This window comes from Pelmatolapia mariae, linkage group LG20 (genome assembly GCF_036321145.2).
Source record: "Pelmatolapia mariae isolate MD_Pm_ZW linkage group LG20, Pm_UMD_F_2, whole genome shotgun sequence".
In the NCBI taxonomy this organism is placed as follows: domain Eukaryota; kingdom Metazoa; phylum Chordata; class Actinopteri; order Cichliformes; family Cichlidae; genus Pelmatolapia; species Pelmatolapia mariae.
Window position 1 is genome coordinate 35,355,628 of NC_086244.1, and position 18,554 is coordinate 35,374,181.

Here is an 18,554-nt window from a genome sequence, read left to right on the forward strand (position 1 = left end):
TTACGGGCTAACGGGAAGCAAGATCCGTAGGTTGACGCCCTCTACTGTTTGGTACAGTCTATCGGACCTGATGCAGCCCTCAGTTCATTCAGTTAATAACACAATGTTTTTGTTTGTTTGTTTGTTGTTGTTGTTGTTTGGGCGGGGGGGGGGGGGGGGGGGGGGGCAGATACTATTTGTGAATGTACTTATCTTGTTTCACTATGCTCCGATTAACTATAACTAAAACCTCTCTTTGAGAGGTTTGAGTGATGCATTTGTATTTTTTAAGGAAGTAAAGGTATGGAAGTAGGCGAGGCATGCTTTGGTTTTGTTAGTAAAATGTGAAATAGGTGCAGCAGTTTATTGACACAAACACAATGCAAACATCAATGTAAATACAGCGTTGACAGCAAAAATGTAATTTGTACAATCCCAATTCGCTTGGTATGAGCATCTTTATTCTTCACTTCAGTCTGAACTCTCCTATGCCAGCTTTCTTGACGTTTTTTAAGTAGCACTCCTGGTTTGTTAAAGGAGATATAAAGCTTCTCTTTAGATGTTGGCTGCTATTTGTTCCCTTCTCTATCCAGATGATCCCACACTAAATTTGAGGTCCAGGGTCTGGGGACGCTGGTCCATGACTGATAATACTAAAGGGCAGTAAGTGTACCAAGAAAATACTCACCACAAAAAACTTTGGATCAGAGTTAAACTTGAGCCAGTGTATTCAGCTTTGCAGCATATGGTCATCTGCTTCCCCTGTGAGCTAAACTTTTATTTTTAGTTCTAAAATAAGTTAACCCTGCATTTAAAGCAAAAACCTTTTTCCAATTAGCAAAACTGAAAATACCATTCATACTGGCATTTCCATAGGGCTAAAAATTACATGGAAGCATATAATGGGAGTGATTCAACCCTAAGTCAGAGGTGGCCAGTTGTGGGGATAAATTCACACACTTCAAACACAGTTTGAAGCATTTTGAGCTTATGTCCTTAAGGTGGCCAGTTAACCAGGTCTTAATGAGGACTTACACCTTATGGGTTTTTTTTGTATTCAATACCTTGGTCTCACATTAGGGTGGCTGTTTTTGTAATCCACAATAGCTGACCAGATGTGCAACTAAAAGTGCTGTATATTTAATATTAATTTAACTATACTGTGTTATATTTATTGTTAACAGATCTGTAGTTCTTGTGTCTACCCTCATCTTTAGTAAGAAATGGGGCCATGTACTTCCTGGATGATGGCCTCAAAAGCTGGAGGATATTGGACTCACTACTGCCCCCAGAGACTGATGAAAATGATGCATGTAATAAGTGTTAGCACACCTGTTTTGTTTGTGCTAGCTTTGTGTATCTATACCCTGAAGAAGGACCCACTGATATGGGTGTGTGTATTAAAAAATGTTTTTAGCCACTAAAATAAATGTCTTTTATTACTTTTTCAAAACCTGCCTTGAGTGCCTAGACTTTGATTTGTATGCCAAACAAGTGGTTGGTAGTTACATTTCTGCTGCAGGATAAGTGAGTGTCTGTTAATGAGAAATAAAAAATAAAGAGGAAATTCCTCATTTTCTTGCCTTGTCCTTGTCCTTGTCTTCTGGGTTTTTTCTGTCAATCCTTTCTCCCTTTCTTCCTTGTTTTCCTCCTCCTTTAGCTGTCCTATCTTTCTGTGTTCCTCTGTCATTGTCTTCCTGTCGTCCTCCCTTTCTCAATGCCTTCTTTCCTGGTTTCCTCCTTGTATTTCTCTCGGTTTTCCTCCCTCTTTATATGTCTTCCTCTTTATTTTTTCCCTTTTTTCCTGTCTTCTCAGTTTTCTAGTTTTCCTCTGTTTACCTCACTCCCTCCCTTCCTTGCTGTCCTTCATCTTTACCTATCCAGTCTTTGTCGTCCTCCCTCCCTGTATTCCTGTCACCTGTCATTCTTAACGTTTTTTTCCTTGTTTTCTTCCTGTTATCTTCTTTTCAGTCTTTCTCTCTCTCTTTCTGTCTTCCTCCTTCGCTCTTCTTGTAGTCGTCTCAGTTTTCATCTGTTTTTCCTCTCTATTTTTGTTTCTGTTTTCTTCCCTCACTCTATTCCTATCTCCCCCCCTCTTTTATTCCTGTCTTCCTCCCTCTCTACTTATATTCCTCCCTCCCTCACTCTTTTCCTGTCTTCCCATCATCTCAGTTTTCCTCTCTGCCTTCTTTCCTTGTTGTCCTTCTCCTTTACCTGCCCTGTCTTTTTTGTTCCTCCCTTCTTGCATTCCTGTTGTCCTCCTTTTCTCAGTGTCTTCTTTCCCCTTCTTTCTCTCCATTTTCCTCCCTCCTGCTCTGTGTTCTTCACTCTTCCTTTGTTCCTCCCTCCCTCTAATGCTTTTCCCTTTGAGCATGCATCAAGACAAAATAATCATCCAGGTAAGGAAAGCCCAAAAAAGTAGATTCTGTTCATCTGGATGTAGTGCTTTCAGTGCGACAAATGTTTCATCACTCATCCAAGGGACTGCTTCAGTCTCAGCTGACTGCAGGTTTCCCCGACCTTAGAAAGGATGCATTTGTAGAATGACTGAAACTAGCACCACTGGTGAACAATTAGCTGTGAGGTCAGTTTCTTCATCATTAATATGCAAATTGTCATGACCATTGATCAAAGGTCATGAGTACCAGATAGAGACAAACGAGGATTACTTCTAAAAGTCTGCAAATGATTTAAGAGCCTCCGAGCAACTGAAATCCTTCAGAAGGTCTGCACAACTGCACTCAGCCATGTTCTGCTTTTCCACTGAAGACACCCCCAACCTGGATACAAACAAACATCAGTAACAAATCTTCAATTAAATCTGTATTTTATATTCTGCAAGCCCAAATTTTTTTTAAAAAAAATGACAAAGAACCCTTGTTTTTAAAAAAAAAAAAAAAAAAAACACAACACAATAGATATTTGGTATAGGGCCTATCAGTATATGGGAGATAAGTCTTCTATCTCTCGTTTTTCACCTATTTGGGGCAGCACATGTTTTAAAGCAGGAAGAGCCGATGGGGATTTCAAAATCTGGGCAGATAAAGGTGTACAGAAGGTGGCAGATCTTTATAAGGATGGCAGCCTTCTTACATTTGATCAGTTATGCCAAATATGCAGCATCCCTAAAAAACTTTTTTTTTAAAAAATATCTACAAGTTAAACATTTCATTATGACAAAATATAAACAGATTGTATCTGAGCCACCATTATCACACTTGGAGAATGTCATACTTCAAAGGCCGGTAGGTGGAGGTCATATCTCTTTATTCTATACAGCTCTATTAACACATGATAAGGAATACGCCACTGACAAGTTGGACGCATGGAGGGCTGACATCCAAGAGGAGATACAGGAAGCGGACTGAGACACTGCATGTTTAAAAGCCCAAAGACAATCAATTAATACAATGATGAAACTCCTCCAATATAAGTGGTTGATGAGAAGTTACATAACCCCAGTCAAACTGAATCGCTGGTCGCCTGTCATCCCAGATAGCTGCAGTAAAAACTGGAAATCAATCACACAAACTCTATCTAAGATTGTTGGAGTAAATATACCTGTTGAAGCAAAAATGTGTGTGTTGGGTATATATCCAAAGAACTTTGATTTTAGCTCCAGACAGCTAAAATTAATTGACTTTGGACTCCTGCAAGCCAGGCGGTTAATACCTTTGTAATGGAAGAAAATGGATGTACCCTCAAGTCATATGTGGGTAAAGGAGATGGCATCATATATTGTATTGGAACGACTTACTTATATTGTCAGAGGAAAGGGCGTAGATTTTGAAGAAATATGGTTACCTTTAGCTGAGTTTCTGAGACATTATGAAGTGAATTAATTTAGAAAATGATACTTGGTGCTGAGGTTTTTTGTTCGTTTGTTTTTTGTTGTTTCTCTTCTTGCTTTGTTTGTTTTACCCATGCTGTGCATTGGTTTTATTTTATTATTATTATTTTTTTAAATCTATATTTGTTTATTTTGGGGACTATGATGTTTAATATAAATCTTATGTTAACTGTACTATTATTCTTTGCTTGTTCTGTAATATAAAACTCAATAAACATACTGTTTAAAAAAAGTCCTCCAGAAGGCACAGAACCAGATTTCAATGAACAGCTGAGCATCCAACATCTGCATGGAGGAGAGGAAGGCACTCACATTGCTTAGTAATAACAACAGCGTTATCATCTTTCCGGGAGGCTAGGGCAGGTGCACGGTTTTGCTAAACCAGAAAGACTATCATGAGAAAATTCTGTCACTGCTCAGTGACAAAAATACTTATGAGCCCCTGAAAAGAGATCCAGGAAGTGGTTACAGGAAGAGGGTGATAGATTGTCTGTAGCAGTTAGAACAAGACAATGTTATTGACCAGCCCTCATAACACAGGCTATACCCAGGGGAAGCTACATCAAGTATGGTTCACCGAAGATATATAAACAACCTGTACCTTTAAGGTACTCGGTCACCTATAACATCTCAAAGTTTCTGGCTTTTGATCCTTTTGATTGACTTTTGATCCTCAACCCATTGGTAGGCAGCTCTAAACACCACATCCAGAACATCATTATGGAGGCAGGTGAAACAATGGTCTCGTATGATGTAACATTTCTCTTCACCTGCGTTTGAGTCACTGAAGTGGAGGTAGCTCACGAGGGATAACAGGACCTCTCTCAGCACCTACCAAGCGTGTTTTACTCTTAGAACTGTGTCTTCATTCCACATATTTCACATACAAAGGTCAGTGCTACAGGCAGAAACATGGGTGTGCTGTGGCTTCCCCAGTTTCACCCATTTTGGCTAACTTGTACATGGAAGAAGTGGGAAAGAGGGTTCTGTTATCCTACCCTGGAACACCACCAAGTCATTGGTTCAGGTATGTGGATGACACCTGGGTGAAAATCAGATCTCAGGACTTACCACAATTCAAGGATCATATTAACTTGGTGGACCAACACATTAAGATATTTAAAAGCTACAGCTTTTATCTTTAATAAAACAGCTTACAGCTGTACTGTTAACCCACGCATAGGATCAGTATTAAGTTTTGACTCTCATCATCCACTGGACCACAAACTGGGTGTCATCAGGACGCTACAACACAGAGCGAACACCATCCCCACAGACAGAGCAGCCAGGGAAATAGAAGAACATCACGTCAAGAAAGCCCTGAGTAAATGTGATTATCCCAGCTTGACAAATGTTCTACTGATTTAGTGAGTAAAGTTAAATTAAAGTGAAACTGAATGTAACCCCTAACCAAACCTAAAGTCTTAATTTGCACAGCCAACAACATAAAATAAACAGAAATCAACCAAAACTCTTCGATGTATTTTCCTTCTAAGTCACTGTTGACATGGCATTCATGCAAGTTAATGACTGTGATGGAGGCTTTTAACATTTTAAATGCATTTTTGCCACAGAACATGGGCTTCCCGATTTGCCTCCATCACATTCATGTGCCATTCTATTTACCTGTCCAGGTACAAATATAACATAGTTTATCAATTTTTTTGAGTTTTAGAATCTCCAATGATGTGATGAAAAAACTGAAAACAAAAACAAAAGCTTGAAGGGCTGCTAATGTTACTGAAGTGTCCTTCCCCATGACACTGAACCATTTGTTTATGATGCCATGTACCTATAGAAAATCAAACGTGTCCCAAAGCATGACAGCAAATCTGTCACACACACCCGTTTTTCATCTAAAATTTAAATGAGCCTCAACAGAGGTATGCTCCATTTTCCTCAGTGTTGTGATAGACTAAATCAGCTGCCTCGATAAAAAAAATCACAGTAATAAAATAATAAACCAAAATTTAAAAAAATGGTTCAAGTTGTCTAAATTAGGCAGCACGGTGGCACGGTGGTTAGCACTGTGCTTGCACAGCAAGAAGGTCCTGAGTTCAATTCCACCATCAGGCCGGGGTCTTTCTGTGTGGAGTTTGCATGTTCTCCCCGTGTTTGCGTGGGTTCCCTCCGGGTACTCCGGCTTCCTCCCACTGTCCAAAGACATGCAGCTTGTGGGGATAGGTTAATTGGATAATCCAAATTGCCACTAGGTGTGAATGTGCGAGTGAATGTGAGTGTGAATGGTTGTCTGTCCCTGTGTGTTGGCCCTGCGACAGACTGGCGACCTGTCCAGGGTGTACCCCGCCTCTCGCCCTATGACAGCAGGGATAGGCTCCAGCGCCCCCCGCGACCCTGAAAAGGATAAGCGGAAGCGGATGGATGGAAGTTGTCTAAATTTATTTCAAAAGATCAATTCTAGAGCTTTGTTGTTTGGAGAAGACCCTGCACAGATTAGAGTGGCTTCGAGAGCAGGTGGAGTCTGGGTGTTCAAAATCAGTCACCTGGACTGTTAAAACCTCCAGCTCAAAAAGCATCAGCAGCAGTTTTTCCCTGAGGTCCACCTCACAGACTAAAGCCACCAGAGGAGACTACCAGCAGACCAGCGGCAGTTTTATTTTTAATTTAACATTTTTAATGTTTGTACTTTTTTATCGCTGTTAAAATAAATTTAATGCGATACCCATCAGACTTGGCTGTTTTTCCAGTCAGTAGTATTGTTATATGCTAAAATTTAAAATAAACAACCAAATATGTAAACAAAATTACAAAATGACTTTATTGAAAGCTGGTATTAAATTCCAAAGGCAGTCAGCATAAAATACATGTTTTCAGTATACAGTAAAAGAGAAGCCTGTAATCTTTTCAGTAGGGGGCAGCAGAGACTAGCTATAAAAGAAAGTCTTAAAATGTAAAGCGCATGTCTGTGAAGAAGTTATAGATTCTTATATTTGCATGATTTTCAGATTAATAAATATTACTGGATGTACAAGACATCGGTAGAAGGCTACTCTCAGTTACACAGATCTGCACATCATATACAGCATCCCTCTACTTTCAGCACGTGGTTGGTGTTTTTATAATATCTTGAAAGGTCAAAGCAATCGTAACTGAATCTGCCCAAAGCTTTAATCTTTTGAATACTGTCAACTGAAGCAGAATTCATTGTATTCATCAAAAATGTAAATCAGATGTTTTCTGTGCGTTACGTGGATTTGGGGGAGGGAGCAGATTTGAACACATGGCCCGCATATGGTGGAAACCCATTTTTCAAAACAAGAAACATAAAACCTCAACATTCCCATCACACCCTTCTCTGTAGCTGCGAAACACACCTACAAATTATGTTTCTTTAATGCGCGTCCTTAATGTGAAGCATCATTTAGTACAGGGGCAAACCAGATGAGAAGATAAAAACAGGAAAGTAGTTATTCCTTTGTGTCGCAGATTGCAGCAGTCAGCATGTGGCTGTTTTTTTCCCCCGACTACTCTTAAGTGTCCATGGCTTCCACATGAGTGTTCAGTAAGCCAACCCACACGTCACTCCTGGAGGATTTCCACAGAGGGGAAAGGCAGGGAAAAGAATTATGGATGAAAGTCAGCATTCTTCTCGCCTTCGTCCCTCCATGTTTGGTAAGGTACAGTTGCAGTCTCAGGGTGCTATGATTGGTAGCCATACACTAATGCATCTAAAGGAAAAGAAGGAAAGAAGCAGCTAAGATATTAGTATTTATACATTTTAAGCTCTCAAACTTACATACAAAGCTCACACATGGGGCATTTATTAAGGAATTAAAATAACTTGAACAAAAATGTTATGAGAAAACAATCACTGTGATTTCTGCTTCCACTCCCAATACAGAGCAACTTTCATTTGCAGAGCTTGCTGCAGTGCAAAATTACATTTAAATAAGTAATTTTAAAGACTATTAATATTTAGTAGCTGTTGCTGGTGAGGCCTGTGGGTTACCCACCTAAACCAGGAAAAGGATCCCAGAGAAAGATGGTTTTTTTCAATGGTCTGATCTCAATAAACAAGACTTATGTGACCTCCGCTCTACTGGGGTACTAATTGAAATCTACTATATGCATGGTTTGATACTGTACCAAAATAGTGCATGAGTTTTTGCGTTGTATAATTTTTCTTTTTTTTTTTTTTTTGGCCTCAGTGTTTTGTAGAAAAACTTCAAACTAATCCATAATATATTAACCAACTAACTTAAAAAAAATTCAATTCCTTGGTGCTTTTTAATCTACCCGGCCCGCACTCACCTGAGTGAAACTGTGCCGTGCAACACAGTCCCTCTCCCCGTGCCGTCCGGTAAATGGGTGACACGCACACTCTAGCCGAAGGGGGCAGGTGCGTGAGCCGTGTTGAGAGGGAGTCGGGTGGCAAGTAGAGGGAGGAGCGCTGACCAGGGGCAGAGCTTTGCTGTCCCTCCCAGGTGAGCCAGTAGCCCCTCAAGCCAGATGTGCCACCGTTCCATTCAACCTCTACTGAGTCACTACCCACTGTAGTCAACTGCAGGTCTGCCAGCGCTGGAGTCGCTAGAGACAGAGAGCATTCAAAAGTTAGGTTATATTTCAAAAGGAAAGAGAACTATAAAGCAGTGAAGCAAAAAAACAAAACAGCAGGAGAACTGACCATTCCAGAACTGAACGGAACTGCAATTATCTGGAATTTAGGATGCAGAATGCATAAGACAGTGAAGGTGCGGGATTATGACCTAGTTTGACCTCACCTTCTTGAGTGCACACTTTGACAGACATGGCTTTCTCCTTTCCTGAGGCGTGCCTGGCAGTAACAGTGACCAAGTAAGTGGTATCTGGTTGGAGGTTTCTGAGCAGAGTAGAGTTCTGACTTCGACTCAGTTGGACATAGTGCACTTTACCCGTGGGCAGGGCAGAATACTCAACAGAGTAACTCTCAACCATCCCTGGTTGGAGAGGACCCCAGCTGACCCGAACACTGGTTTGTCCAGGCTCGGAAACTGTTACCACAGCTGGGCTCAGCACCTCTGGTGTGTGAGAGAGACGAGAACAATTGCTGAGGCAGTAGAAAAAATATGAGGAGAATATGACGATTTTCACTTTGAATTTTTTCTTCTTCACCGAACCACAAAATACAATCTTTTACACAAGCTTTTTAATTGTAGTGGATTTAGCTTTTATTTTCTTATCGAGGGCCTATAACAAAGACATTTCATTCAGAATGTCAACAAAATTGACAGTGATGCATGTAGAACAGATAAAAAGAGTAAATTCCTAAATTTGAGAGACTGCAAAAGCAAATTAGAACTTTGACTTTTTATATTTATAGCAAACCACTGAAAAGGTTTTGTGCAACTTGCAAAGCAAGCGTATATATAGAGAGAACTTAACCTGATCTAGTTTTGAAGGTGACATTGAGCTCGTTAAAGGCTTGTTCGTTGGACTCTGGTCTCAGTATGGCGATATAGTTGGTGTCAGGCTTCAGGCCAGTTAACCTGGCAGTGCTGGAGTCCGCAGTCTGGGTAAGTCTCTGGTACGGAGTTCCTCCAGTGAATCCATCAGGCCTACTGGTCTCAACCCCACCGACTCCGCTCCGAAGTTCTTTGAAGAGGATCTCATAGTGGCCTGTCAACCCGGACAGAACGGGTCGCCACTGCAGCGTGGCGGAGCTGGTGGAGACGTCTCGAACGTGAATTCGTTCAGCTCGGATGATCTCTGTTGGAGACAGAAGGACTTTGAAACCTAAATGCATTCACAGCGACAGCACTGAGACAACCTGAAATAGCCAACCCAGTGAGGCCCTGCAACAAAATAACAAATACCGCAGATGCACTGATATCTGTGATTAGATCCTTATGCACCCAGCAAGGACTGATGCATTCCACCTTGTTCTACACAAGCCCTATTTTCTATTATGCATCATGTCTTACAGCTGCTGTATAAATGCTGTAGTGTCCCTTGTGAGTGTTATGGCAGTTACCTAATCCATCCAGAGAAATGGCTCATCTTCCAGGTCTCTATATATAAATATATATGTGTGTGTGTCATGTTGGGCATAGTGTTGGATGGAGCAGAAAGAGATGGTGAATCATTAATCCATTAATAGATTGGCCTATCTCATTACAGGGACTCATACACATGCACACAGAGTGTCCCGGCTAGCTGGTCTCCTTGTCTTCAGGAGCATGTGTGGAATTAGGAAGAAGCACAGAGAGACATGTAATACATCACTGAGGCAGGATATAAGTGTTATTGTAGCTGTTTGAATGGAAGGGGGGTTTCTCAAAGCTACTGAAGCGTATGAGCAATCCAGCTTTAATTGGTCAGGATCAATCATAAATAATATTTTTCCCAGTCTTTGTAGTACAGGCATGTGCAGACACACATTTTTTATTGAGCAGAGAATTATCTGTCATTCTCATGTTAATTCTTTAAATCTTTTATTTGCAACACATAAAGACACTACCCATGCCGTACTCACCAATAATGGCATCCCGGAATTCCTTTGTGATGATGCTCATATCGTCAATGTCCACAAAGTGCAGGTGGTCCTCCACAGGTGGGCTCACCACCTGCCTCAACACCTGGTAGTTGCCATGGCCAGTGGACACGACCAGCACGGCCACACCATCGTCCCGAAGCTGGGCCATCGGTCCAGTCACATCCCCTGGTTTTACCCCATCAGTCAGCCACACTAGCACCCTCGGGAGCCTTTCCCGGGCGCTGCCAGCCTTTCCAGGTCGTAGGACCCACTCCTTCACCATTTTCAGCGCCTCAACTGTGTTGGTGTCCCCCCTGAGAGGCTTGATGGTTTTCAAAGCTGCCTGAAGGCCGCTTTGGGTGCTGTATTTATCAAAGCCGAACTCGAGACGTGGTTTGGTTCCCACCTGTAGAAGTCCTACCCTTACCTGGTCCTCTCCCAGCGAAAAGGGGGCGATGAGCTCGGACAGGAAGGCTAGCATTCGGGAGTGCTCGTAGGATGACACACTCCCCGAGGAATCCACCAAGAAGAGGACGTCCCCCTCACAGCAGTTCAGCACTGTGGAGTAGCAACAAACATCAATACAGTCATTAATATGCATATCAGGCGGGCAGAATCAGTTACTGACTTGCGCCAACAACTCTCTCTATGATTCTGTTTTTCCACAGGTCTCTTTTCGTGCTTCCCCCTACACACATTTCCATCCTGTTTTTATGAGAGAAAAAAACAGTGTCACAGTGAACAAATCTTATGGAGAAAATTGTTTGTTTTACATGAAAGCAGAAGAAAGTTAAAGCGAAAAACCCCAAAATAGGCTGTGGTTTTGGAGATAAGAAGACTGTAAAACAAACAGAGGAAGTACAAAACTGATGCGGGCATCATGATACTGTAACTTCAAAAGTTGGATAACGGATTAAAGGCATCCAAGCACAAAGCTACGGGTGGATTTTTTTTTTTTCCACTCCCTAATTTTGCATATCTTATAACAGAAGCAACAATGCCCAAAGTAGAGGAACAGGCAGGACAGCAAAACAGTAGCTGTGCTGGGTACTGGTGGGAGAGAGGGAGGGAGTGGAGAAAGGAGGCGGGACGAGGGAAATAAAAGGCGTTAAAAGGAGAGGAATGAAGCTGGGGGGTACTGCCAGTTTCATGTGAGAGATGAAGAGGAATGCTGGATGACCATATACAGAGCAGGAAACAGCAGCACAACAAGCAGAACTTAGCTTCAGATCTACAGATTGTGCACTGATCCAAAAGAAATCCTGCCTACTGTTAAAATCGCCACTCGAGAAATCCGAAACTTTTAAGATGAAGACTTTGGACTACACATATATGACTCTGCAGAAAATACAGTTATATAGGCATGTAATTCAGTGTCTCATTTTTTAAATATGTCAAGGTCCAATGCATGACACGAGGTGTGAACTAGGCTTCAAGGTGTCGAAAGCTGAGCAGCGAAGCATGTATACACACAAATCAAGCGTGTGTGCACACATGCCAGCCTGCATGCTTGCTGCCTTTTTTCCCCTCTATCAACCTAAAGAATTCCTTACATCACTCTTGTTTGGAGCAAGAGTGCTGTTGCGTATAGGAGCCCCTTACCTCTGCGTTTGTGCAGGTACGCCTTTATCTTCAGACCTACTGCTGGAGAGAGCCATTTTATCGTTCTTTATTGCCGTGGTTGAATGCTGTCTCGGGTTATCGCATGCACTACAGATCTTAGCTAATGATGTGATGGAGAAAAATGAAGCGTGAGTAAAACAGCAAGCAGATCAGGCTGAGCACCTTACAAAAACATATGGGTATCTTATGAGGGTTTTTTTGGCTAAAAACACAGTGAAGATTTAAATAGGTTGTATGTTGGGATGAGAACGATATGAAAAAGATAAAGCTTGAGCAAGAGTAGAAAAGCACTATAGAAGTTTAAATGAATAAAACTGAGTGGTATTCCTGTCTAATTTTGCACATTTTCTTTAAAGGACCTTGCTTTTGTACCGTTAAATCTGCAGTGTAGTGGTGTTGCTGGTTTGACTGCAGCTCGTAATGCAAAAATACCTCCTTGGGGTTTTGTCATGAGAAGCATGAAACTCTGCAACTTAGAAACATGCAGAGCTACCCACACTGGTGACGCTTTGTAACGTGGGAACAACCAGAAGTAGCCAAAAAATATAAGGCACAAAATTGCTACCAGTGGTTGATGACTGGTCTCTGGAAGGTACAAGGCACTGCCTCAGTATAATACAATACAATAAGCTACTTCATTTTCAGACAGTCAAAGGTCTAAAGCAGGGGTGCCAAACATAGAGCCCAGGGGGCCCGAATCGGGCAGTAAACTGGCCAGCTTCGGAAAATGTGAAGGAGAGCGTTAATTCAGGATTTGTTAAAATGTAAGTTTTACAGCTTTTTCCTTCTGATAAAGATCTCTATACCACACTAAAGTAATCTACCTACTACATAAGTTTCTGTTTTGGTTTTTTTGGTTTTTACTATCGGCACGCAGTCAGAAAACAGTTTCTTCTGCGATTTATCAAAAACTTTCAGTTTTATAATTACAGGACAGTCTGGATAATGAACTACCAGAACATTATTACACATTTATTTGTTAGTGCTGGAGGAATTCTCTCATGTGCTACACTACAGCAAAATTTCTCTATCATCTAGAAAGACTTACTGTTGAAAATGCGCTTCTTTTTCTATTAAGACATGGGGTGGGGCTGAAAAAAAACTTAAATGTCTTTACACAGGTCTGGCCCACTTACATCAAAGTAAACATAAAATAAGTTTGACATCCTGGGTTTAGAGCATAGTATAACTTTACTTTTTGAGCCTTTATTAGACATATGGTTAATTATTAGTGATTTATAACTGCTGTTAGAGGTTACAGACAAAAGACCTTTATTTAACTAGAGAGTAAAAACAGCAAGTACATTTATATAAAGCCCAATTACCGTAGACCAAGTTATCTCATCGTATCCCTATAAATGGAACAGCAAAGCATCAGCATATCCCTAACTACAGGCACTCATAAATATCCACTCTCACTAAGAAACCTGCCAGTGCCATCACCACCTGGGGAAATCTCTGTCACTTTGCGGTCATGAGCTTTGCCAGAATGGCACAAAGGCACTGCTATGATAAGAGCTGATAGGATTAGTTTAGATTTGGAGTCTGCAAATCAGCAGTTACTGATCAGAATCAAAAACAGCTTATAAAGAGGAGCATCTTATTGTGCATGTTTAGGAAAAAAAACATAAGATGCATCAAATCTGTCATTCTTTGCACTCTTGTGTTCTACTAACATTAACCAAATTATCATTTAAAAACAAGAAACCCTTTCCAGCAGACCTGGAGGCTATTTGGTCTTCCCCTTATTAGAAGTCTGTTGTAAAGCCCTGAGATGTCATCAACTGACAATAATCTGAGAATTCCCGGGAGCACCTGAAGCCATCCTCAGCATGCCTGGGTGGTCGCTCAGAGTGCCCCCACCCATGCCCCTAGCCCTACTGTATAAAGTCGCTGCTCCTGGCTGTAAGATTTCATCAACAGACAATTCAATACCTGGAGTCATGCCACTTTACTGAGAACACTGGTGTAATGTCAACCCCACCCTAATCCGCCCCGAGCCCAGCTGTATTCCTTTTATTATGTGGCACCAACGCTTTAAGTCGCTTTATTTACAAAAATTACAGATCATTGTGGCTCACATTGTTTTATTTGTAATCTTCTTCTTTAAAAAAATGTTATTCTGCTAGTCGCTATCGCCCCCCTGTTATGCAATGCAAATAATTATAATTAGACTGGTTTCCACTGAATCAGCGGCGCTTACCTCCTTCAGGTGGGCTGTTCTGTGCGGTCGAGGGCCGCAGGAGCAAACACATCAGCATCCACGCAAACAACATGTGGCCCTCCATCAGAACTCTCACGAGTTAGCTCCACGGAAGCAAATATATATGTGGGACAAATGTTAGGACTTCTTCAGTCAACCATACATCCAGCCTGAGGAGCGCACTCCGGGTCAGTAAATCACAGGCAGAGGCATAATTCAGCCTGTATGAGTCACATTCAGCCCGGCTTTTTTTATTTAGCTTCTTATCTTTCTTCTTCTCTGACCATGACTGTCTGTAACCGGAGTCACTGTGAGTTAAACTTAAACTGGAGCGAAAACTTCCAGACTGCGTGCGTAAGATTTGGACGCTCCTGATTAACCCAAACGCGCTTCGCCCGCGCTCGGGACACGAAGCGAAACCAAAAATTCCGGGAACACTTTCAAAATAAGATGTCTTGCTACGAATGGAGCAGGATTTTTGCCTGAGAGGAACCAAATCTTTTTTTTAAGGGGGGGCTTTAATGATCATGTTATTTTAATGTTAAGCAGCCTAATTACCGCCCAAACAAAATAATACTATTAAGGGAAACAAACCCAGGCCCTTTAATTTTTATAACTGTCAAAATAATTGTATTTTACATTTTACAAATGTAAAAATAAATCATGTTCAGCGCTTCATTTTTTTTATTTAAAACAGACATTAAACAAAACCTAAAAACAGTTCATACAGATCACTATGACTATTCCTCAAGAGTCTGAACTCTCTTAGGCAACCTTGTAATTTCTTCTTCAGGAATATTTCTCCAGAAGTCTTGAAGGACATTCAAAGCTCCTCTTTGGATGTTGGCTGCCTTTTGTTCTGCTCTCTGTCGAGGTGATCCAACACTGCTTCAATAATGTTGAGCTCCACGCTCTGTGGAGACCAGTCCACTGTGTGTTTCTATCCAGTTATGCCTTTACTGGTTTGGCAGAGTGTTTTCTATCGTTGTCATGCTGTCATAAAGCTGCTACTAATCAGATTCTTTCTGCCTTGTATTGCATAGTGGGCCCAAATCTGATGGTACCTTTCTGCATTCATAATTGCATCAGTTTTGACAAGATCTCCAACACCACTGACTGAAATGTAGCCCCAAACCAAGACAGAGCCTCCACCGAGTTTTACAGATGGCTCCAGATTCCTCCTGACCTCTTCAGTATGGAGTAGCAAACCTTTAACCAAAAAATTAAAATCACTCCGTCACTGGAGTAATTGGAACTCTCCAGAAAATAATTTAAAAATCTAGTCTTTTAAGGCTTCAAAAACCCAATTTTCTCAATTAGTATCATGTTATATGAGGCAATGGGGTTCTAAATGAAGCAGAACTAAGGTTTCACATACTTCACAAACAAGAGCAGGGTTATTGTGGGAGAAAAAGATCATATCAACTTGGATTCAAGCATATGTATCAGTGCTTGAATCCAGTCATGAAAACATTAGTAAGTTTGTTTGGATGTGTAGCCAGCCACTTTCATGATTCTAATGCTTTGCTAGAAAAGTCAATTATGAACTTTTTTGAAACTGGAAAACAAAGTTTGCATGCGTGGTGTGGTTGCATGATTCCCAATATTTCCCAGAACATTTAAGCTGCCTATAAACTTGTTTCTGCACAGCGTGGAAAAGCAATCAAATCAGTCAACACTGCCGAAGCACGTGAGCAACTGATCCGTTTATTTTGAAGGTAGGACTCCTTGAACTTCCTTGTGGTTACTGTTACTTGACACAACTCGCTCTATAGCTTTTCACTCCTCCTTCTCTCTCCTGTCTCCCCTGTAACTCAGAATAGTAAATAGGCTCCACTATCCAGGCGTCAACCTCTTGAATCTGATCCAGGATAAGAGTTAAGTCTTCAAATTACCACATTAACAGAGTCTGGAAATAGAGAACCCACCAAAAAAGTCACTTAACAGTTTATTGCTCACAAGTCATTAAAAGGACTCGCCAAAGGGAAGAAATGTCTAATACAGGGTTTGTAACAATTGAAAAATTCAGAAATACGAGTAGAAACAAAGGATTTGTACAAATATAACTTTTTTTTTATTATATATTCTCTTGTGACATACTTGTAGATTTTGTCTTCAAAGAGTGCGAGTAATATTTAGACTTTTGCATTTATCTTATTTACTATAACGGTAAGACTACCAAGTATTCCAGCTATCCGAAAGATTAAGGAAACCTCTGGTTTACCAAGAGCGACCACAAATACTTTCAGCATTCAAACCACTGGGAGTGAATCTGTGAAATTACACGGCACACAGTCTTGAGAGTGGAAAAAGGTAAACAGCTCTCCATGTAGACTATTCTCTGTGTTCAACCACTGTGCCTTTTTAAAAACTAAAGTAAGATTTACATGTAGAAAGTAAATAAAGTGGACAATTACGCACAGGCATGCATGAAGTCACCTACTGTATGATTCAACATGGAAACTATTAATATTGTATGTGTGTGAGAGACACAAACAAAGAGGAAACCCGACTGTAGGAGGGAATAAATGGATGGAAGAGGATGTTAGAATTCAAGTGGGACCAAACAAAGCTCTGAATTCTTCTGTGACGCATCGTGTTCAAATACTTGTATTCTTCCAGTAAGACACTGACAGTAGGCACGCCCATCCCAATACACACACCTAGAAACTAAACAACCCCACTACAGTGCAGTCAGTGATTCAGAAGCATTATGAGAGCTGAAATTAACTATATTTCTTTATAATCATCTGTATTGGAAACATTGTGTAATTGTAACTGGCGATAAAAGACAAGTGCAAACACTGAATCATGCTTGTATTGTGTCATGATTTAAGAAAGAGTCGGACATCCCTGACAAATTATGTTTGTGATGAGTTGGACATATTTATTTATTTTAATGCAGCCTTGCTAAAACCGGGCCCAAAGCTCCCTGTCACATCACGATCCATTTACACTCTGCTGCTTCTGCTCAACAGACATGCAACATTAATTTCTCTGTGGTTTTTTTGTGGACCTCCCCCTCCAGGGCTGAACAAGTTCTCACAAGCACAGTTGCGGTCCCCATGGTCATTGACACTGTGCTGGATGATTTTTACAGTCTCGTCAGTGAGCTGTAAATCACTTACATTCATGCAGTATACCCCCACTCACAGTGACACTGGTGTGTGTATGTGCATGCGAGCAGTAAATAGCCTAATATGTATGTGCACGCACACACACAGCCACACATTTCTCTCCATATTTCACACTGTCAAACATTGCATCAGTTGTGCAGTGCGTGACCAACTTGTGCCGAGGACACGAACTGTGTTAGTGTTTGATATTGCACTGAAATCCACAGAAATGGCCAGCTGTTTCCACCCAGCACAGCCTCATGTCAACACACTTTCTACCCCTGGCTTGATTACTTTGTCAGTTTATGCAACCTTGACACAGATTTGTTTATGCTCATTTGTGCGTACCTTCATATCCTTGCAGGGGTAATGAATACAAATCTTTTAAGAGGGACAACAACAGCGGAATAAACTTGAACTTTTAGCTGAGGAAAAATAGCTGCAGAGGGAATGGGTGGGAAGGGAGGAGAGGCGAATACAGTAAGATGTCATCGAGGCAATGGAAGAGTTTACAACATTTTGTTCATCACAACACTCAGAGCGGGATAACAGGAAGCCTGAAAACAATTTTTAAGCAGCTCCAGCTACTGCTCCTTTAATAGTCTCTTGTAAATTTGGCCTACAATGATTGTGGCTACCCCTTAAAAATTTGTCAGCAGAGGATTTGGCTGCTTATAGGAATGCCACTTTTTGATGGTTAAGTAGAATTCCACAGAGTTATATTTGCCAGTGTTTTTCTCTGCCTTCTTGTCAGTCTATGGTATTTAAGGTTTGGTTCACAGCAAACTATGGCTCTTGTGCAGGTTTCTGGAAGACGAGCAGGAATGTTGCCCTCTTCTCATTGAAAAAAAGACTGCAAGAAAAGCCCCTGTGAAACACTGATTTTGGAGAGGAATATGGGTGATGTAGGTACAGTGATGGATAAGTGGGACAAATAAAATGGATTCCAAAAGCAGAAAAATCTCACCATCTTGGGACTTTTCAAGCAAATGGAAACCGATTTTGTTCCATACAGCCCAGAAGCCTCTTTGCCTCCTGCGCAGTGGATTTTGAGAAGATAAACAAATAATAAAGCCATTAAACTAAAAATATAGACAGGAAAGTCTAAGGGATTTCCCATCAGTGGGATGTGCAGATGAGTACCCACTGCCTTCCTGAGCAACACAACCCCATCCCGTTCTGCGTCAGAACTTCTTTCCTGCCCCCACCAACCATTATCCTGTATATGTCCATAGTGGCTCGTATTTTGAGCTAAGCAAATGCCTATCCTAAAGTCTCAAGTTTTACATCAAAAAGTGCCAGTCAGTGTAA

The 18,554-nt window shown here is 41.2% G+C and overlaps 1 protein-coding gene across 1 annotated transcript; it reads right to left on the reverse strand.

Annotated features, from left to right (window-relative positions):
* Positions 1-6,585: 6,585 nt before the first annotated feature.
* Positions 6,586-14,479, reverse strand: vwa1 (von Willebrand factor A domain containing 1). Its single transcript, XM_063464222.1, has 6 exons — positions 14,128-14,479; positions 10,302-10,859; positions 9,212-9,535; positions 8,572-8,847; positions 8,102-8,377; positions 6,586-7,518 (listed from the first exon to the last, which is right to left on the reverse strand). The coding sequence occupies exons 1-6, from the start codon at positions 14,210-14,212 to the stop codon at positions 7,490-7,492; spliced, it is 1,548 nt and encodes a 515-aa protein (XP_063320292.1). The 5' UTR covers positions 14,213-14,479; the 3' UTR covers positions 6,586-7,489.
* Between the last annotated feature and the right edge of the window lie 4,075 nt (positions 14,480-18,554).